General features: G+C 39.5%; 1 protein-coding gene across 1 annotated transcript in view; it reads right to left on the reverse strand.

The window, feature by feature from the left end:
• Window positions 1-15,016, reverse strand: part of galnt18b (UDP-N-acetyl-alpha-D-galactosamine:polypeptide N-acetylgalactosaminyltransferase 18b) — an 80,048-nt gene extending 65,032 nt beyond the window's left edge. Inside the window, exon 1 of the mRNA XM_034581326.1 lies at window positions 14,335-15,016. Coding sequence (XP_034437217.1) covers window positions 14,335-14,572 — 238 coding nt within the window. The 5' untranslated portion in view covers window positions 14,573-15,016. The remainder of the gene's footprint in view (window positions 1-14,334) is intronic.
• Between the last annotated feature and the right edge of the window lie 7,556 nt (window positions 15,017-22,572).

Raw genomic sequence — 22,572 nt, forward strand, 5'->3', positions numbered from 1 at the left:
CCAGGGCATAAGCGTAAATTAAAGCCCGAGTATAGAAATATTAAAACACTGTGATATTAAAATCCAAGTTCCTTTTTCTCAATGACTTTCATGGATTTGTGAATCAAAAAATAATAGCCTGGATCACTTTCTTTCTCATTTCTCGCAAGAGTAATTGAGACACAAGAGACACATTGAAGTGTGACTGCATGCTGCAGTGAACACTCTACAGTATACACACCTTAAGCCAACATTTCCAATAACAACTAATGCACCTCCTTCAGAGGACTACAGATGGTAACTGACAGTGGAGTAAAGAGATAATTCTGGAGCTGTGATGCAGCAAATGTTGTTTTCCTCAGTGTATAATTCAGCTGAGACATCACCATGCAAATAAAAACCAACGTCTGAGTATTATCTTTTGGGAGAATGTGTAATGACTTCATTTCTGCACCAAATCGCCTCCTTAAAATGGATTGGATCTATTTTTGTTCAATGCATTTGCATTCTAGAGGCATTTGTGAATACTTGATGGCTTGCACTTGCACCAGAAGAGGCACAGACTGGCAGGGGATGCTGGTGCAGAGCTTTAGGGCATCAACTGTTCCATAATACCACCAAAACCAGTTGTGTCTTCATGGTGTTGTAAATCTAAAGAGGATGGGGATCCAGAAAGAGAATAAATTGATGTTGTCACTAGTCCTTAGATTTTCTTCTTCTTTATCTTTTTTCCCTTAGTTTTTTGTATTTCTAGTCTCTCCAACCCTAATGCTTTATACTGAATATTATTTTAGGAGCAGTATCTGAATAAGAGCTTTGAGCTTCTCTCCTTTTCTAATCTAGCTTCTGTTTAGCTTTATATTGTTTGAGCAAATGTGAATAGCTTACAATTTATGACATTTCTTTTATAACAATTGTTTAGTTTTAATGTGCAACATTTTGGATAAGAGGACTGAAATCATGCAGTGATAAAAGCATAATTATATGCAGTATAAGTGGTGTTTTGTAGTAGCAGCAAAAAGAGACAAGTAAACTTGTTATAGGATTAAAAGGTGCCACAGCAGAAAGAGACTATTTCAATGGTCTGGTTGCAACAGTTATACTGAGGCTGCAACTAACTATTACTTGAACAAACATAATTTTCAGTTTTGAACAATGTCATTAAAGAGTTAAAAATGGTTATGTGTGGAAAAACTTTCAAAATCCAAAAATATTCAGTTCACAATCGTAAGACAAAGCACAAGTGAGAAATCTTCACATTTAAGAAGGAGACATTTCTGGGTGTTTTACATAATAAATTAACTATTGATTTGTTCTAAATTAATTTAACTTTACCTGAGTCCGTCACAGTTAAAGCGACGGATTTGTCCTCAAATCATCACATCTAGTTTGGAATGAACATGAGGCGTAATGAGTCAGAAATAACAGAGAACAACTGAGTCATGTAGAAACTCCAGATTTCCAGATACTCAGATGATTTTTAATTGTCAGCAGAGCCGTAAAGTGTATCCAGAGTTGTGGGCTGAAAAGTTTGAGTGGTTTGAGAACTTAATGGAGTAAAACACTTTTACAACCTCTTAATTTCAGAAAAAAATATGTTCATTTTTTTTAGTGGTTTAAACCATGACGGAGCCATAAAAACGTCAGGAGTACAGGAGGAGGATCTCACTTTGGACAAGTAAACTTTAATAAGTGATTTAACTCTATAAATGTTCTGCCTAAAGCTCAAGTCAAACTGGGATAAAATGAGCTATAGGAGTCTCGTGTGATTTAAGATGTTTTGCACCTACTTTGTGACACATTTTCTCAGACTGGGATCTGAGTGCGTCTGTCTTTATCTCAAATCTGTGGGAGGAGATAGGATGTGTTGTATTTACAGCGTTTCTAAGTCATTTGTGTGGGTGAGTTTTGCAGGGTGAAAAAAGTGCAGTTGTATAAAAAGGTAAAAAAATGAAGCATGCGGTGGGGATAAGAAGCTCGGATCTCTGTAAAGCCTCTCCATCTGTTTTTATGTGCAATTTTAAATTGAAAACCAAAAATGAGGACATTTGAATAAACTGTTGAAATATCACAAAAATGCAGTTTCTCTTGCTTATTTTCATTTGAATGGAAACTCCATAAGAAAACAGAAGTTCACTTTAAAGTAATTGCCCAATTTCCACTATAATTATTGGTGGGGTAGTGCAATAAATGTAATCTGCGCTCTGGATGAGTAAGAATCACTGCTCAGTACATGTCATATTAAAATGCCCGTGTGGAATAAATGTTGTGAAAATAGAGCTTCTTGTTTTCTTTTTGCAGATCACAAACCTGTCAGATTCTACAGGACGAAGAAAACAAAACAACCTCAGCAATTATTCCAAATCACAGGAGGACCCTAAGTCGTCATTCTTGTCCTGAGTAAACAGAGCTGAGCTGTAATAAGCTGCAGTGATAAGAAAAGTAAATAAACTACATTGGGTACATTCAGACACATGTTGGTTGTTTGAGAGACCAGTAAGTTTTTAAAAGGACGAAACCACGTACTGTTGTTATTTCTGAAACAGGATCTGTGGCTCGTCAGTGCAATGCTTTGTGACGGATAACGACAGTTCCGGTTTAGTCTGTATAAGCAATGGATTAATGATGAGTGAAGGTTGGGAAAATGCATTTTGATAGAAGATCTCAATTATAGTTAGCTTTGATGGAGCTTGTTTCCAGGCCGCAGTAATTTACTTCTGTCTTGTTGCGTCTCATCCTGTGATCCGTCTCCACCCTCCCCCGTCATAACCCCACATCACTAACAGCTGACTCGATAAAGATGAATCAAATACGGACTGTTTAACTCCGCCGCCTGGTACGTATCCACATGGATCTGCTGAGTGGGAGAAAAACGCAGTATCGATCTAATGCATGAAAGATGTTCCTGTTAATGTGGTCGGGTTTGGAGGTTAGTTAATGTGAGTTTATTGAATTTACTGAAGAACTGAAGAGATTAACTTTGATGGCAAACGTGAGCTGCACATTATAAATCTGACATTAATGGATGCTGACTGCACCAGGCACAGGCAGTCTTCTTTAATACCTGTCATGATTTTGTAGGATTGTGTGCAGATTACACACTTTAAATGTTTAAAGAGATTACACTAAAAATTAAATGTCAACTATTTTGGTAATCGATTCATTGTTCAAATGACCAACAATACCTAAAATTACCTTTTTGTAGTTTCCAGACGAAAATTTTGAGGTTTTTCTGACTTTGGGCTTTAGCCATTTTTAATTATTTAATCACATTTTATTGCCAAACATGATTAACCGATTAATGGAAAGACCATCAACAAATTAGCGGATCATGAATGAATAAGAGATAGCTGAAGCCCTATTGTGCATTAAAGTGAAGCTGCATATGAAATGATCGTTGTGTTACCACATATGTAAATTTAATTGTGATGCGTTTTGCAGTAAAGAGGCATTGAATTGCAAAAATGTGATATTGTTCAAATAAATTTTCTAAATGATCAATTGAGTAATGGTTTTTTTAGTTTTTATTGCAAATAAGATGTTAACTGGTGCATGAGTTGCAAAGCAAAATAAAGATGCCCAACAAACCTGTGGAGTTCATTGATCTGGACGACAACCTCTGTCAGGACTTAAAAATGTGGGATTTTGTGGCTAAATGGAACATTTATGGTGAAACCCAAGCCAGGCCATAAATAATGATGGCATTCATAACTTCCACCCAGGTAGGTAGCAAACAGCTGTTAAAACTAGTTATATAAGTTGATCTTTTTTAAATGCACTGGTATCAGATCTCGGTATCGATGCACAAAGTTCAGGTATCAAAATCAGAATCAGGAAGTGAAAGCTATCGGACCAACTCTACTGCACGAGAAAATGACGGACTCCACTTGTTAATCAGTAGATGAAAACATCTTGAACATAATGGCATGAGTGTGTTTGAACCAGAGAACGCTTCCACTCTTGGTGCCATTAATTATGAAAAAAGAAAGTGCAGAGGAGCGAGACAAAAAAACTGCTGACGGAACTTAAAAGCACGAAGCAACAAAACACTTCATTTTGTTCTGCTGTTGCCTTAACTGACGACGCTGCAGCATCAAGACGAGGTTTCACAAAGGTGTACAAATATATTAAAGTGGATCATGAAGATACTGATTATCAGGGAAAATATAGGTGGCTTTTCTTTTTTGTTTTTACAAATATAGATTTGTATATCCTTAGGCTATAAAAGCTGGACTCTGACTAATGAATCAGCAGGAGTATGTTGTTATTACAAGAAAATCTATGAGGAAAAAAAACAAGAAAGGATTAACTGTTTGATTACATAATAAAATCACATAAGTGAGTTTCCAAACAGTTTGTTAGCAGGATTACACAAAAACTAGTATGACCCAAGGAATAAGATCTTATTAATTTTTGGTGTGGATCCATATTAGGACATTTATTTTCACTTCCTTTAAGATTGAGAGATTGAGTGCATTTTTCAACATATTCATTGATTTGTCAGGGAAATATTTGTGAATCTTGATGAAACAAATCAGGCATTTTTAGTCGAGTGGTGCAGATCAAACTACAAATCTGGATCTAGTGGATTTAAATGAGAATGACAGTAGAGCAGATACCTTTACCGAGGCCTGACTGTCTCCTTAAATTCAATCAAGCTGCACCAAATTGAACACACTCATAGATAACAGTCTCATAGATAACAGTCTCTTTAATATGCCTGATTTTTACAAGATTTTTACATTTTTTCATTGTTAAACAACATTCTCATGATTTTAAAGAATGACTGGATCCGCTCCAAAAGTTAAATGGTTCTTCTTTGAACCCTACCCCTCCTTCCACCAAGTTTCAATTACATAAATTCTGCAGTTTTTGCCTAACCCTGCTAATTATTACCTCCATCAAGGAGGTTGAACCCAAGAGACAATGTAGATCCAAAATTGCAGCTTCTTGTCAGTCTTATAATTATATAACTTCTGTACATTAAAACAATGGGTGCATATCATTGGAACTTGTGTTTCCAGCAAACATAATATTTGTATCCATCAATTAAAGTGAGTCTTATGAAGTGGCTGCAGTTTGCCTCTAAAGTCAGACAGAGAAATTATTGCTGAACATACAAACACACTGTATCAGCTCTTCTACATTCAAAATGCTGCGTTGCCTCGTGGAAGCGTTTGGAAAGAAGCATCACAGGATCAGCAGAGATGGCTGATGCAGGTTTAGCACTTTTTTTAGGAAATGCCCACTCATAGATTTTGTAAAGACGGAGACGGAACAGATGGGCTTTGAGATTTTTCTTTCAGCTCATTTATTGAATCTTACTCATTCTCCTGGTCTTGCTTATATATGGGAAAAAAAAGAAGTTTCCCATCTTGTGCTTCTATACAGTGTTGATTTAAAAACCTTGATCTTTCCCTCATGTCAACTTAGTGGTTTGAATTGACTAAACATAACCACAAAATTGAAATGTACTTGCCTGGAGCAGGTTATTGTGGAAAAAAAACACATTATATATCGACTGTGAATGTTTTGCATTGCAGATTTTGGATTGGCAGCGAGCACTTTGGCAGATACATTCAATATGGATGTTTCTTTGTTATGCTGATAAAAACATTATGAGGGCAGCATCATGCTTCCTACAAAATATATTGTAACCAATATATTTAATTAGTTGTATTTGAATGAATTTGTGGGAGACGAGGTTGGAAAGTTGAGAATTTAGATGCCAACGATTCACGTATTATACTTTTTTATTAAAAACTGAAGGAAAAAGCCGACCCTCATCCTACAGGCTGTCAGCAGTATTTGATAAGCTGATAGTGCATGAGTAATGTGTTTCTGTGTTTTGGAGACATTCTGTTACTGGTCAAAAATAATTGAATCCAGCTCTAAGTCTACTGGGAATATTTACAGTGTTTCTTAAACCAACTCCGAGCAATGCTTATCAATACATCATTGTGTATCAGTGTATGGAGATAAATGGCTTCCTGTCAACTTGAGCCGTAAAATAAATCTCATTCAGCCTCGGCTCAATCAGATTTACATCTGACTTACAATGGTTGTTTTCATACTTTTGTTGTGGCTGTAAAAAAGCGTTTGAGGGAAAAAAACTACATTTGCAATAGTGAACTGATCTATTTAGTGAAATTGTCAAGGGATGACCTTTGATTCGACACTCTTGTAAGAGGCTTTTACGTGTCTAATTTATTCCCTTCATGATGATTTTGCCCTCTGGAGTCAGAATAATTAATTGTGTTCATTACCAAACATTCTCCAGTGCATTTATATCCCTGCATTTCAATAGCTACTCAATTTATTGGAATTACCACCCAGAATATCCCTGGGTTTTATATCAACGCCCCTCACCCCAGACTCTCTCTCTCTCTCTCTCTCTCTCTCTCGCTCTCTCTCTCTCACAGCAGCTGCAGCTCGGCCAACAGGGTGCAAACAGCAAGTGCTGGGAGATAAATCAGCCTGGTGATAAATCTACAGCAGAATGACTATAGAAAACACAAGTTACATTAATTTTATACGTATGAAGTATGAAGAGCGGTCAAGCCTGTTCTCCCCACTCTTTTTTTCCACAGAAGCCAATTTATGTTGGTTGTATAAACCAACCAAAGAAGCACAGTCACTGCACAGTGATGAATTCATTAACTTCTATAAAGGGTTGAGCTATTATAAGCACTTAAATATAAAAACAGCTATTTGCCTGTCTCAGTGTCCCCAGTGTCCAGCCTGGCTGCTCATTGAAAATGCAAGTGAAGAATTTCTGCCTCCATAGCCGAGATAAAGAATATTCTCTCAACAACCATTTTATTTATCACATCATCTTTGAACAGTGACGTCGGACAAATGACTCAGCCAGTCAATATTAAATATTTGCTAGTCTCATACCTAATGCATGGAGACGTATAAATCAATCAATATGTCACGTGAAACTGCATATCAAAGGAATAAATCACAGTCATTTAGAAACAGTGGTGACTGTAAGTTATTTACATATACATCATCCAGTGGGCTCGGTCACAATTCTTTAATAAACACATCCTTAAAAATGTTTTCTCATGTTATGTGTTGATTTTTACATATTGGACCCTTGCTTGGTTCTAAAGTGACAACGTCAATGTGGTTCAATGTTCACGTTCCCCTTAAGATGAATGACACTAAAAAACACACAGTAACGTTAAATGTTGGGCCTGTTCAACATTGTTTTTCTTAAACTTCACCTTGGTTGCATTTGGCCATTCTCTGTCAGGAAGTTATTCATTTGGAAGACAAGGGCACATTAGGAGGCCTTTATCTAAGCACTAAATATGTTCAACAAGACAGAGGATGGAGTAAAGCAGTGCACAGGGAGAGTTCTAGGGTGTTCGAGGTGTTGGGAGAGGAGGTTCTTTTGGAAGAGAGGAGTCATCAAGAGGATCTTAAAGATAGAGAGCGACACCCCTGCTCTGTTAGCATTTACTAGCTCGTTCCACAATCAAGGAGCCACGGATGAGACCAGTCTGGAGAAGGATTGCCTCACAGGGCAATCGCACTCCAGGCGATCATCATTGGCAGCCAGGGACGAGCACCGGAGCGACATGTGCCCTTTTAGGCTGATCGAACAGAAGAGACGTGGTGCCACATGCTGAACCAAGTCATTAGCATTTCTTGAGAACAGGTAGGAAATTAATTAGGGGGCAGAAAGTTGCCAGGTAGTTATATTCTCCCCAAAGGAGACTTGGCCCACTGCCTGAAGCGATGGGATTTGTTCTGATAAGACAGAACTATATTAAGTGATATTGAAAGTATTCATTTAATGAGCACTCTAGTAGATAGAGCTATAGAATCTAATGAGCCCAGTAAAGCAGCTATGCTACATGTATTTTTAAACTTGAGAGAACATGAGAGATTGTAATTCCTCTTTTAATAAGGTAGAAAGTGGTGCTGTTGAATCGGACTATATTATATTGAATTGTGTTTCTAATGTCTAATATCTTATGTAGTATTTCTAATTATGCTCTGCTCATGTGCATGGAGAGAGAAAAATATCCGAAACTCTCATATATACATTAAATCTAGTCCAGTTCTACAACCTCAATAATAAACATTTCTATTAATCTCTGATATCCAGGATTTATCTTTATCGCTTATCCTTAGAGGGTCACAGGGGGAGGGGGAGCCAATCAGCTGACATGGCAACAGGCATGGTGCACTGTGAACAGGTCACCGGCGTATCATAGGGCCAATATACAGAGAAGAACAACCATTCACACTCACATTCAAACGATCTGCATGTCTTTGGACTGAGAGAGGAAGCGGAGGAAACCCCCGCAGACACAGGGAGAACATGAAAACTCCACACAGAAAGGCTGGGATTCAAACCGGAAGGTGACAGTGCTAACCACTACGCCACCATGCCGCCCTGAGCTCTGACAGTTCTGAATTGTTCAATTGGATTGTGTTAGATTTCACATGTGTACAAAATGAAATATCTATATTGGTCTTCTATATCCAGATCATTTCTTCAACTAGCTGCTGGAAACTTCACCTCACCGTTGTGCCTGTCACTATCAGATCCAGTGATTGCAGATGCAGCCTCCTCCTCCCCAGCAGCAGACCCCAGCTGTGTGCCTTCATCACCTGCCAGAACACGTGTCCCCTATTCACCTTCATTCTGACACTCAGGTTCTGCCTTCTAGTCACCTGCCTGGTTCCATTGAGCCACTGTGACCCAATAACCTGACTAAAAGTTGGGGTAAATACCCCCTGTCAACATAATACATGAAGAGGCTCCGTCCTCATTTACAGTGGTAAAACAAATCACAAAATATTCATCATCACCTATTATAAATAAATCTTCCCCCATGCTGCTTCCGTAAAAAAATAGCTAAAAAAAGCAGCGTCTCCACCTTCACCATAGCAGCAGGAGAGAAGTTTGTTGCGACGGTCTCCTACCTGCTGAGGTGACAGGATCTCAGAGCAGCCAAATGATTTTCTTTTTCTTGCAGAAGAAAACACACGACAAATTGAAACAACCCATTCAAAAAATTAGCTGGTCTCTGCAAATGAAGCCCAGGAGAGGTTTTTCCTGGATTTCTGCCGCACTGGAGATATTTGAGTCAATACACTGCCTTGATAACTTGGGCTGCCTTTAATCCTTTTTTCACGCCTTTAAGACGCCCACTCAGGCATCTTATATTTCACATTGTCATTCAAAACTTTAGTGAACAGAAAAGAGATGATGGGGATAAGGGTATTTATTCTGTAAGAAGCAAGGGGGCCTTCCTTAAAAAACTATATGAAAACTGTGTTTTTTAAGTTTTTTCTCCCAAAGAACTAAAGACTGAAAAACTGGAAGTATGTATGAGGCTAACTTGTGCTTTCCTGAACTGCATACCATAGCCTGCATGCACAAACATGCACACGCACACACACACAATGTGTATTTCTGTGCTTCCACCTCTCTTATTTCTCCCTATCGCTCATTTATTCTACTGCTGTATTCATTGTCACTGTGGAAAATCACATCAGATAAATAGCCAAATATAATTGTCCTCTGAGCATCGGCGGATGTGCTGATTTACTGAGCTTCTCCACTGACATGATGGGTAGATTTGCTTGAAGCCATCACGGGAACTGTCACCATCATTTACAGCCAAATAAGCAGTGTGTTAATGACCAGTTCTCGCAGGCCTCGTGGCCTTTCAGTCGCACAACACACTGGTAATAATCATCTTCAGAGGTCAGAGCCAGACAAGCTGCCTCTTCCTGAACTCATCTGAATAAAATCTCTACTGAAACAGCAGCCAGTCATTGACAAACATCTGACTTCAGACTGTTTTCTAATAATGCAAACGCTGTATTGAAAGTATCATTATCCGATTTTCACATACAGTTTTGAATGTTTTATGATTTGTCAGCATAAGCAACTGCTATGAATCATTTTCATTATTCAACGGAGGCATTAAAGTGATTTAATTCAATTGAGCAAATATAATGATGAGTGGAACAACTGATGAATCAATCACAACAAAAAAGTGAATCAACTGTTTTGATGAGCAATTGCTTCAGTCATTTAAAAAATTCATTTTGCTTTCTAAACTGTGCTGATTTTCTGTTTTTCTTTGCCAACTATGACAGTAAATGAAAAAATGTCTTCAGTTTTTGGGGATAAACACAAAACACTATGATCATTAAGAAATAATGAATAATAAATTAAAAAGGATGAGGGCTCTGGGAAATTAATTCTTCTCTGTTTTCTTTCTTTCTCTTTATTCTTTTTTTCCGGTCCAGAAACTAAATAAAGAAAATAAGCGATTGATTGTAGAGTCATTAAAATAACTTTAACTCACTTTAATTAAACACTTCTCAGACTTATATTGGTGGGAGTGTAATTGTATGCAGCAGCTCGTGTCAACAAATACCAACACAATTAACAGAAAAAAGCAGAAAAAAACCCAGTTGATTATAAAAATCAAAAGTAATCAAAGGTAAATGTGGAATTCTGATAATAAACTGAACACCTGGATAATATATCAAAACATGCATAGTGACTTAGCTGCACTTGAGGCATACAAATTCCATATTGGGTTACTTAATTTACTGAATATGCCAAAACTATACAAAATAAGCGCTTTAATCATTATTTTTCAGTCACATCATAAAACCATAACCTGACAAGGTTCCCTGCAGACTCTCTCCAGTGTAATAGAGTGAGGCTGCAACATTTTTTCACTCATTTTTTTGTAGCATGAAGCTGAGAGTGTAGCAAACAGCCCTCATTGTGGGCGTGTGGGAACCTGCTCTGTGCAACTACCCAATAAATTCTCCTCGGCTGACTGTGCTTAATACAAGAAGAGGTTCAGTCAGGTTTCTGCCGTTGCCATGTTGCTTTGTCGTGGTAACAGGCCACTTCATCACACGGTTACAGAGGTGAAATATTCCTGCACCTTCCACGGGTGGGAAGATGACACCAGAGATTTCTCAGCTCCCTCGGCTGTCCACCGTGAGTCAGCTGGAGTGAACGTGAAGTGTTGCTCTGTGGTGATTTGGCCTCCACAGCACTTAAACTGGGTGAATCATGTGTCTGTGTGGTAGGGCTGTGCGATACGACCAAAATCTCATGTCCCAGCAGATATTATTTCATAACGATAGAGATAACTACTCGTCCACCTCTTTGCAGATTTAAGTTTTTACCGACCACCATCTCCTTCCATCTTGATGATTCATACTTGCCATTTAGCCTCTTGTAACGTCAGAGTTTGGAGTTAGTTTTGAGCACTCGACTGAACTGCGGGGACTCTCTCTGTACTGTTTGACGTGATTCTTGTGTAGGTGGTAAAAGAGGTTAGTTTCAGTCTCTTGTGGGGACGCGTCAGCAGCATAGTTTGCAAAGAAGAGCTTTCTGGCCTGTGTTAAACCAGGTCTACGTGGGAAAAGTAGGTCTGTCAGGTACGAGCTCTGCATTTAGTCTTGGCTGCTCAGAGTCCTCAGTGTCACGTTCACTCTCCTCCAAGTGTGTCTGTGTTGCCGTCATGCACATTTCCTGCCTGCATCCATATTGTGTGGAAGAACACAAAGTACCTTCTAGGTGATGACAAATATTGCAGTAAAAGGTGATTTGTGGAATAACGGAATAAAGGAATAATATGAAATGTACTATCTATGTAAATTACCATTATCATTTTGCCGACCTCGATATTGCCCGTTTGCTTATTGTACAGCGACCAGTGTTCGATCACGTCACTGCCAACCTATCAGAGAGTTCCTTCATTTATGTTTTCCACAGTCCCCAATCTGTCAATAATACAATCACAACCCCAGACCACAGCCCCGCTTTTTCTGAACCACTATACGGAAGTGACCTGTAGGCAGCAGAGCAGTGAGAGAAGAGGTTGGAGAGGAGAGGATCGTCTGTTTTACCTTTGCAAAAGTGTGTTGTTAAGTTTGTGTGTTGTGGATCAGAAGACTCGTCTCTAAAGTCGGAGTCATGAGGGAATTATCCGGTGGATTGTTTATTCCCTGTAGAGTTTCCCTAGCTACCGGTTGAAGGCCAACGCCATATTCCCACCTGACTAACCGACTTGACCTTCTACGGTACCGTGAGTGTCCTGTACATATTGTTTATAGATGACATACGACATGGATGCTGGAGATTTGTTGCTTTGAGAAGATCTGTAGTAAAACCCGCAGCGAGTTCTATTTGTTTTAGCCCTGATTTAACTGGATTGAACTGAATTGTGTTTTGCTTGTGGTTGAGACTGAAACAGACTTTCTACCGACAGGGACTGAACTCTGGACGCTGAGACTGTGGGGGACAAAAAGGTCTTAAAATGACAATATTATCTTTTATCGCCATTATTTCTAGGACAATATATGGAACAAAAATAGTTATGGTGACAGGCCAAGTGATTTTGTGAGTCATAGGACTGAATCGGATTATATACCATTCCTGCACTTGTCCCACAATATGATTTAAGAAGGAAATATTTTTAGAGATGTCAAAAGTGCACTAATGACTGTGTGGCTCTGCCCAGAGCTCACTGGCTGCTGATGCCATCAGTCCTTTACAGACTCAGACTATGGGTGTTTATCTGCAGCAGTTTCATTCGTATCAATTATCAGGGAAATCCAGGAAACATGATTCATACTTGAAGTGACAGGTCATTTTGTTGGAAGTATTTTTTTAGTCTTGCAAATATGACATCAACAGTGTCTTCCAGCATTAGCCCCATGGAACAGACTTAACAACGGTGCTGCACTTCACATCTCAAAAAAAAAAATAAGACAAACACAGAGACTCACTGTTGATATTAATGTGATTTCTGTCATGTCCCTGAAAATTCATGTCAGGGGCCTGGAGACACGCAGGTTCCTCAACTAAAATGAGTGCAAACACCACAGAGCAGCCGTTAATGATGCTGGCTATCTGTGTTTGAGCTCATGAGAGATTGAGTGCAGAAGGAGTGAAAATGTTTGATATGCATGACTCTTTTTTTTTTACCCAAACTAATTACAGAATGGGTGTCCTAGTTTTAAAAGTGACATAAGAAGACAATGTGCCTCAGCTCGTTTTTTAAAGGGAAGCGTTCGACATTTGGGGGAAACACTCTTCTTCTCTTTCTGGTGGAGAGTTAGACACAAAGAGAGTAAAAAAAGAGAGGATGGAGAGAGCGTGTGGATGCGTCAAAATATATTATTTACTTTGATTTACTTGATTTTATGATGAAGCGTGATGCCTGCCCAAGTGGGAAATTCATTGTCAAAACATTTCTCGAAAATGCGAATGTTTTTTAAAGCACAGAAATAGAAGAAACACATACTCCGGAGTCACCTGGGACATGTGAACAAAGCTCCACCCAGCAGAGGCCTGTGGGCGCCAAGGTGAAATGGAGACCTGCCTCCAGGAGGAATGTTTACTCAAGCTTAGCATCAGGCCATAGCGCTCAAGGAGCATGTGAGGATTCCTGTCTGCATTTTGTTTCTCTGCACCACCACTGTGCCATTAGAAATCAGGACCTGCCCAAAAATGACCCCCTCCCCTCTCTCTCTCTCTCTCTCTCTCTCTCTCTCTCTCTCCCTCTCTCTCTCTCTCTCTCTCTTTGTGATGACAAGAATAGCTCCTGTAAAGACACACACAGAAATTAACAGTGTGCGATCGAGCGTGTGCTAACTGTACATGGCGCGTGGAGGGAAAAGGCAAGAAGGAATTCGAGAAAGAAAAAGGGATTCCAGACATTCCTAAAAGAACAAGTTCAAGTCAAATTACGTACGAGGTGCAGAGAATTAGCTCTGACAGCTTAATACGTAAACCCAGCTCAGTCAGATATGAAACACTTGCTGCTGCATGCAACTTTATCACATGATTGGCTTGTGGCTCTTAATAACGATGAGGATGCTTCATGCTGCATGTTAAGGTGGAGTGTAAAAGATGCAAGGGGCACAGAGCATGGTTTCAACAAAACCTTCATCAATTAACCTTAAAAATTAATTCAACAGAATGAACAGCTAAGTCGTTCATAGTCTGTTAATCAGAAGATGGATGATACCTACTTTGCAGAGTACTCAACCATATACGTTAATAGCAGAGATACTACTTGTTAAATTGCAGTAAATCTACTCAGCTCTTGTATAAGCAGCATCTTTATCAAACATGTTGGGTTGCAGCCTCTGTGTGACCCTCGTGGGGACATTCAGCTTTGTCCTCTATCACATTACCCAGGTGTAGATCAAGTTCCTGCTCTGTCCATCTCACACTAAACCTTATTAATCCACACTTGAAGTCAAGTGTGTTCCTGAAACTTGAACATGGAGGTGCCCAGTTCTCTTCCAGCAGTGAGTTGAACAGGTTAATGGGTGCTTTACCTTGTATGTGCTGGTTGACCACATTCTCCAGCCGATCGAGCCTCTCCATGATCCGGAGAGTGTCCCCTCTTTTGTCCCCCTCCAACTTTCTCTCCGGCAGAGGCATGGGCACTTTGATGTAAATGTTGGCGATGTAATTAGTTACCCATCCCACATAGAGCAGGCACACGATGTTGGTCATGCCGCTCAGGATCACGCATGTGGACACCAAAGTTTTGGTTCTCCTGGTGCAAGCCATGCCGACATCCCTCCATGCAGCCTGCGCTATCCCGTGACACCGGAGCACAGGGCGACAGCCGCCCGCACAAAAACAAAAGGAACTGGGGGGGGTGGGGGGGGGATGAAGTTAATTCCAGCCGCTGCAAGATCCGAAAGCGCCGAGCCTTTGCCTCAGATGCGCCTTTGTGCCTGAATTTCTACGCAGGTAATGTCAAACATCTACAGGTGAAGCTTCCCGCTCCTGCTCCAGTGCGAACCTGCGGCGGATCCAGCTGCATCTGAGGCTCGAGGAGGAAGGAGAGACACCGAGCATCCTGCTGCAGCCAATGGGAGGGAGGGTGAGGACTGACAGCCTCCCCGCTGCACGCGTCCCCGCTGCGCACTGGCTCACCGCGAGAGTGGATCCGACCGGACCGGCTCCACGGAGCAGGGCGCGCGGGCTCCCAACACGGTTCTGTTGGCACGAGACACACCAACTCTGCACATACTTCAAGTCTGATCTTTCCTGCACAATCTCCGAGAGTTGATTTGTTTTGTGTTTTTTTTCCAAATACGCACGACACTTTCTTGGAGAGATCTTTTGAAAACGAAGCTGCAATACTGGATCAAACCACGAGATAGAGGCAGCGGGGCTCCGTGAGGAAATCCCGGTGCGTTTGAGGGGTCATGTTATGGGTCTGGCTCTGGTCCAGCTCTCCGTGAGACGCACAGGATGCAGAGGGGAGGCTGCTCTCATCTCATATGCGTCTGTAATTAGACCAGCGCAGGAAAAGATAGCAGGCGGACTAATTACAGCAGAAGTGCTCCAAGGGAAAACATACTGCAGACAAAGTGAACTGGAGGAGCAGCAGTTTAACCGTCAAGTCAAACGTGGTGCCTTGTCTTTACCAAACTGTGAATTTCCCTCCCAGAGTAGGTAGAGGAATGTTTTTGTTATGGTTCTGGAGTGTGTTCTTTTTATTCCTGTGGCCCAGGAGGAGAATAGAGGCTCATTAAATGGCACGGCTACAAGGGAAAAAAAGCTTTAAATGCAGCCATTGTGAAGAAGATTGTGCCCATGTTCACTCGCAAAGTACCACGCACTAATTCTCATATCTGCAGGAGTGTGCTCTTTGTATGTGCCAGCTGGTTATTTTTCCCAGCCTGTGTCTCTGAGGCAGTGTCTGACCTGTCATTTATTGCAAGTCATCCTCCTACTCTTTAACATCAACTCTTTTTTATTATTTATCTCCCAACTCGCAGTTACTGACGACCCACGAAATGCACATGAAAGCTGCAGCATCTGAAGGAATGTCAGGCCTTTTACTTCTTCCACTGAAGTTCTTGATTGTGTCTTCAGAGTGTTTTTCCAGCATCATCTTTGCCGGATGATTATTTGCTAATAACAGCTTTTAATTGTCATCCAATCTGCAGCTACAACACAACAGGCTGCCAGAGCGAAAGCATTATCGTCAACAATGATAAAATAAATATACTGTCATCATAATGCATGATTTTTACTTTTTCATTTAAATGAGCAGCATTATTTACCACATTTCTTCTGGGTGACTGCAACGTGTTTTCAAAGTATATTATGGGAAGAAAACACAGAGAAACTTCTTTGTTTGCCACATTATCCACAGGCACTGACTCTTCAGAGCAAATTGGAATTGAATCGTCGTCTTTGTAGTCGGCTGTTATCATACACCTCCATTACTGAGCACGGTAGACAGGAAGAAATCAGTTAATTGAATTGACAGCTGGAAATATGCCGCCTTTGAAAAAAAAAAAGCTCAACTCCAATGCATATCAGTGCACATTAAAAACATGTGAGTGTAAAAATAATTTGTTCCAATTTATTTTATCAGATAATGAGCATCAGCATCACCCCTTATTACCCTTCCCTGTGTAATCCAGATGTAACGACAGAACACCTCCCTGGTCCTGTCTCCTCAGCAGCAGCCATTTATGACTGTGAGATGATCAATGCAGGAGCATGCTGCCCATTCATCTCAGCTAACAGACCTGCCACAGTGAAAAAAGGTACTTTTTGTGGTTTGCAATATGAGAGGGGCTTTTTCTGTATTTCAGTTACATCGACATGATGAAAAGTGTTTGCTCACTTTTTCTGCTCGTTTAATAACTCAAGAGAATCTACTGGAAGTCGATAAACTATTTGTGGGATTTTCAGCCACCAAATTGGTACGAATTGGACCAGTCTTCTACCAAAAGTCCTTCCATCTATGAGGTTGATCAATAGAAAATGTGTATACTTCAGTTAATGTTTGAACAGATTAGAAATTATTGTTCTCAGCCAAATATTATCCCTGTCAAGTGAAAATCTCCTGCCTTCTTTAAAAATCTTTAGTAAAATTAAAGATGATTATTACCGATAATGCTATGTTGTTGTTTAGTATCCAAAAAGGTTAAAAAGGGAAAAAAAATTACTTTGTCAAATGCCAAGACAATGTCAGTTTCTCTCAGTCTTTAACCAAAAGTCCATAACACAATACTTAAAAGATAAGGTAAAGCAACAAATCCTTGTTTTCAAGATGCTAAAACCGGAAAAATGCATTTTTATTGGAAATGATCTTGAAAAGGATTCAGCAATTATCGAAGTAATCTGCAATTTATTTTCTGTCAATTGACTAATTGATTAATTGATCTGTCAAACTGTGATGAGCTCTTGGCAAAAATCTGACAATTAATCAATAACAAAAAGAACATTGTTACAGCCCTAAAGTTATGACTTATACTTATATATTTGAGCTCACACGGCAGGTCTCTCTGGACAATATTACAACTACAAATTACCTCAAATTTCTCTCTGATCAGAGAAACACTTGAATTAAATGTCGGAAACTGAAAAATGTGCACAGTGTAGCGTTGAATACAATAAAAATGGATTGAAACAAATTATATACCACCAGTCACCGTGAAGGGCAGATTCGAAGATGAGCTTGTTTTCTAACGGTGTGGCACTGTCTGATGTTCGAGTGTCATTGGTGAGTATAGCTTCGTCTCTGGTTTCACTTTATATTTTTGACTGCTGCTCTGCAAAGGGCACTTCTGAAAAAGAAAACATGTCCTTGTGAACGGGTGTCATCACAAAATGTTGTCAGGGAGGCAACTTCAAGCTGTTTACGCCTTTAATTGACAAGCCATATACACCTGCAGCTGTTAGACCTGCACTATTGATTTCTGTTGAATCGGAGCCAGCCTCAGGGACACTTTGAGGTTGGTATTAGGTACCTATGATCCTCCCATTGAATGATCCACCCGGCCAAGCAGCTGTCACATTTAGTCTGAATGAATGGGCTTCTTCTGGCCTGATTAATTACCGTGCTAGAGGTTATCCTATAATCATCACTGTGAGGGCCAGAGTGATGAGAGGCAAAGACACTACCACTGTAAGTTCCTCAGCTCTGGAGACAGCGGCCATTAATCAACAAACCACACACTCGACATGTAAGTATTAGAACTTGACAGCACTGAAAGATAAGTAAATAATTACAGTAAATTCTACATCAAATTTAAACCCTCCTTTGAAATCATGCTTTTGAATTATGGATAATATTTTGCCCACATTGAGGCTGATATGAAGACTGGAAAATGATCCCTTCCTCAGAGCAGTACCTTCAAGAGGTGCTGCTCTGAGACTGACCCCCTGATAGTCTCACAATCCCTCCCTTAAATGGTTGAAATGGCGGACACAGATTCACCTTTCATATGGAGTGGGGGAGATGACCCTTTACTCTGAACTCTGTGTGTGTGTGTGGGGGGGGCTTACATGAAAGAGGAAATTTCCCCTGAGACACAGGATCTCTTTCAGTTAACCCGTGTTTAACGGCTGCACACTGCTGATTGTTGTAGAGGTGCCTGGAAAAGTAAATTCATTTCATTAAAGAAAACCTTAAGCACCAATGAAATAAATATAAAGTCAATGTGGTGCCCTGTGTGAGGTTGTTTGCTTGAATATACCAAAGGACTGTATGTGACCGTAAACACAACCTGCTACAGATGCAGACACAGACATGTACTACACAGGTACAGATTTACCGTGTTTGTTGGGGAAAGAATTAACCCAAATATAACCCCAAACCATAAATTCTCTCACATTCAACCAACAGATATAGGAAAGACAATTACTTTCAAAATATCAGATAAGAGAACCTGCCCATTCGTTCTGATAAGCATGGTCAGTTGCACAGTATTGTGCTATTCTCTTAATTTAGTATCCCACATGAAACATTTTCTCAGAAATCAGATGGATTTAGTTTTCTATGAAGAATATATCAGACCTTTCCGTGTGACCAACATCTGATCTGAGTCACTGTACTTTGTTAAAAAAAAAAGATGGATTCAAGTGATATTATGAGACTGCACTGCCAACAACTGAAGGGCAAAAATTGTGATTAGATTTGTTTTACGCCAAGCTGGTGTGTTTTGAATATTTGTACTTTTTGATGAGCCCACATATTACAATAAGTGGCTGCGATGTGGACACAGGAATTGTGAGATGAAAATCACATTAAGTTCAAGCTAATTTATTTATAGAGCCCTTCATCAGAAGTGCTATCCCAATGGACGTCACAGAGAGAAAGCGCCAACCTATCTAGATCTCTCTAATCATAATCATTCACATGGCAAAATGAAGTGCTGTAATACATGATGAAACAAGTGAAATACAAGGTAGCTAACAAGGCTCAGAATAGCCTTACATGTCTATTTAATAAAGAAGAGGTAGACACACAGATATCACAGGTAGTTGGACAACCTAACGCAATTCAATTTAACAGTCCTTAAATGAATAATTCATTTTATAAGCTCACGTTATAATGTTATTTTGTAAAGTTAGACTGGGTAAACCATGAACTGTAAATAATGCTCTGTATTATTTATATCAGATTCAATCATACATGTTGAGAGGTGAGCTGGTGGCGACAAAATAGTGAACACCTTAAAAATGTCAGATTATGAAGTATTCATTTTTGCGGCACAGTTGGACAAAAACTCATCTGGCTGCACAAATTATTCATGATAATGTGTCCACACACTGTAGCCAAGCCTCATCTGGCGGAAGGTCGAGAGAACCACCCTAACTTCACCTTGTTGCAGTCAAAGCTGCGACTACCTGGTGCAATCTCATTCGAAGTACAGCACTTTTTCAAACTAGAATAATTTAAAAAATCTCATCTCTCTGTGCATTTGGGCAATAACATATTGTATTTGTGGGCTGCCTGTGAAGTGCAGAAACTCATCTTTTTAAAATAATACCACCAAAAATGAGAAGGCTGGGGTTTCAGGTATAGGCACACACAGCTGTAATGGACCAAGAAAGTAAGAAATCTGTGTCTTAATTTTGGAAAGTGAATGAGGCCAGAAAATGCTTGAAAATGAGAAAGTACGCCCAGATGGTAATCAATGAGGGGACTGATTTTAACTTTCACTCCTCTGTTTGGGTGAAACAATGAATGCAAGATGGAGGCACTCAAGAGGGGTTTTTGATGTAGAAAAATTGACTGATGTGTCAGGAAGTGATGGCGGAGGGTTTTGAAGAGAAGCACCAGTCAACTTTGGCAGAATGTTGAAGGATAGAGGTGGGTGTACTCACACGGGCTTTCAAAGGAAGCAGAGTTTACAAGCTCAGTTTGTGGCCCTGAAAATGACGTCTGGGTTGTTTTTTCTCCACATGAGCAAGACAGAGTCAAATAGGATTGGAGCTGATTCAGAAAAGTGAGACAAAAAAACATACTGGATTTCAACAAAAAAATAAGAAGGCTGAAATAAAAAGGGCAAAAGATGGGTAATTAAAGCACTTATGTGATGACAGGTCAAGGATTAGCCTCCAAACATGATGCTGCTGCAGCTCCACAGCTCCAGCTCTGTATCCTAAGTATCCTATTTTTCTGAGGTAAAATGAAAAGATTTTGACTCTTTGTTTTGAAGTTGTGCTGTGATGTCTGAACCTCATCAGAAATACACCCAGTGACAGGTTGGACAGAATACAAGTCTCAGAATTGTGCTATGAAAATATTTATCTGTTAAATGTTCTGACACATCCAACAGCAGGAAATGAGTTGCTCAAAGAAATTAAAAGATAAAATCTAATAATTTCTTGACTGTCCTCTAAACCCAGCTGATCTTAGTTACTGTTGCTATGCCTTTTTCTGTTTTCACCCCACAGCTACAGTTCACAATGATGATAATGGCAGATTTAACCCAACAACGGTCACAAAATCCAATGGGTTTGTTTACAACATTCTGCAATGCTCAAAGCAACATGTCCAGACAAATGCACATTAGGGGACAATTATACAGCATTGTGCTTGTATTGCAGTGGAAAGCTGGTTATTCCTTGTGCTTATTAAAGTGTTTTGGGAAAAATTTAATTTATTAAAACGTTACCTTTGTGTCTTTGGTCTGTTTCTTTGGTTTGTAGAAGTGATATAAATTGTTAAAACCCTAAAATGATCTTTATACTGAGCATACATGAAGCACAATTTAACTGGGGACAGCCTTTGCCCATTTGTAATGAGGGGAACAGTGGAAGAAAAGGATAGAGGCCTCACAAAGCTCAATCTGTAACTTTGAAAAGTGATTAGGAATGTAAGTAACATATAATCTTAGCTGAATGAATCATTTGACATGGATAATTCCACTATGCGGCGAAAACAATTATTGAGCCTCTTATATTTCTGAGGCAGTCATACAAACTGAGCTCATAAAGCGGCTACTAAAAGTCGTTTCAAAGAGTCGTTTCCTGCAGTGGAACATCCCTAACATTTAATCGATATTTAGGTTTTTAAGAATTGTAATGTATAATATAAGGCAGTGATTCCCATCAAATTTAGAGTTAGAGATTTCTTTCTGATAAAGACTAGTTATACTGCTGTGTCTGTTGTGACAGTTTCATGGTCATGCCAAGAGTGTGAAAGTCTGGGTGAATTTATGTCAATTAGGACTATTTATTGTCCACGGTATTTAATGAATACGTATATGTTTGCTTTTAATATTGTAACATACAGAGTGGTTTCCTCTTTCTTATTATCACAACAAATGAGCAATAGAACTCCTTTTCTCCCTGAGCACTTACTCTTGCTCTATAGTGTATTCACCTTTGGGTGCTTTAAGTTTAATCCTAATAATACAAGCTTTGTAGAAAAAAATAAATCCCTCTTAAATCCCATTGTTTATAAGCCTTTAAGCCAGGAATGATTCACTATTACAAGCAAATCTAAGCATTTCCCGCTAAACCTCAATTTATCTGAAAAAATATATAAATGTAGGAAATGTAGAAGGCAGGAAATCATGCTTCAAATCCACTTAAATCATTTTGACTCACAGTAAAGATGGCAACTCTTTGTTTTGGTTGACTGACTTAAGAATTAAGAGTCATGTCCCCTGTTCGGGAAAAACTAACTTGGTCAGGTGAAATTATGGTCAGGGTCGGACTACAGGAAATTAAGTCCCAGAAGTGACCTCTGTGTGTGTGTGTGTGTGTGTGTGTGTGTGTGTGTGTGTGTGTGTGTGTGTGTGTGTGTGTGTGTGTGTGTGTGTGTGTGTGTGTGTGTGTGTTTGTGGCTGGTCCAGTCTGTTTACACAGTCACAGTACATATTGTCCTCATGGGGACAAAAAGCAAGTCTCCATAATGCAAAGCATTTTAAGGTGAATACACGTTTTTTAGTTCGGTTATGGTTCGATATATGAAGTGAAAACAGCATCTTTGTTTTCTGAACCAATCAAACTTCTCCAGGAAATAACTCTAACTTTTTGTTGAATATTGCCTCAATTGCTTTTGTTGAAGTGTACACAAATGCTGAATGTGTAGAATGACAATGACGGTGAGTCTTTGAAAATAAAATCAGATGCAGGCCTGGCCATGTATTGACACATAATGCTGACTGCACTGTTTTCAACATAAGTCAAAGTCCTTTAATCCTACATATAAATAATATAGTTGATTACTTCTGATGGAGCAACACCCACCATGGGAGATATAAAACTCAGTGAATATGTTATCATCATTGGTCAGTCAT

This window comes from Hippoglossus hippoglossus, chromosome 3 (assembly GCF_009819705.1).
Source record: "Hippoglossus hippoglossus isolate fHipHip1 chromosome 3, fHipHip1.pri, whole genome shotgun sequence".
NCBI lineage: Eukaryota > Metazoa > Chordata > Actinopteri > Pleuronectiformes > Pleuronectidae > Hippoglossus > Hippoglossus hippoglossus.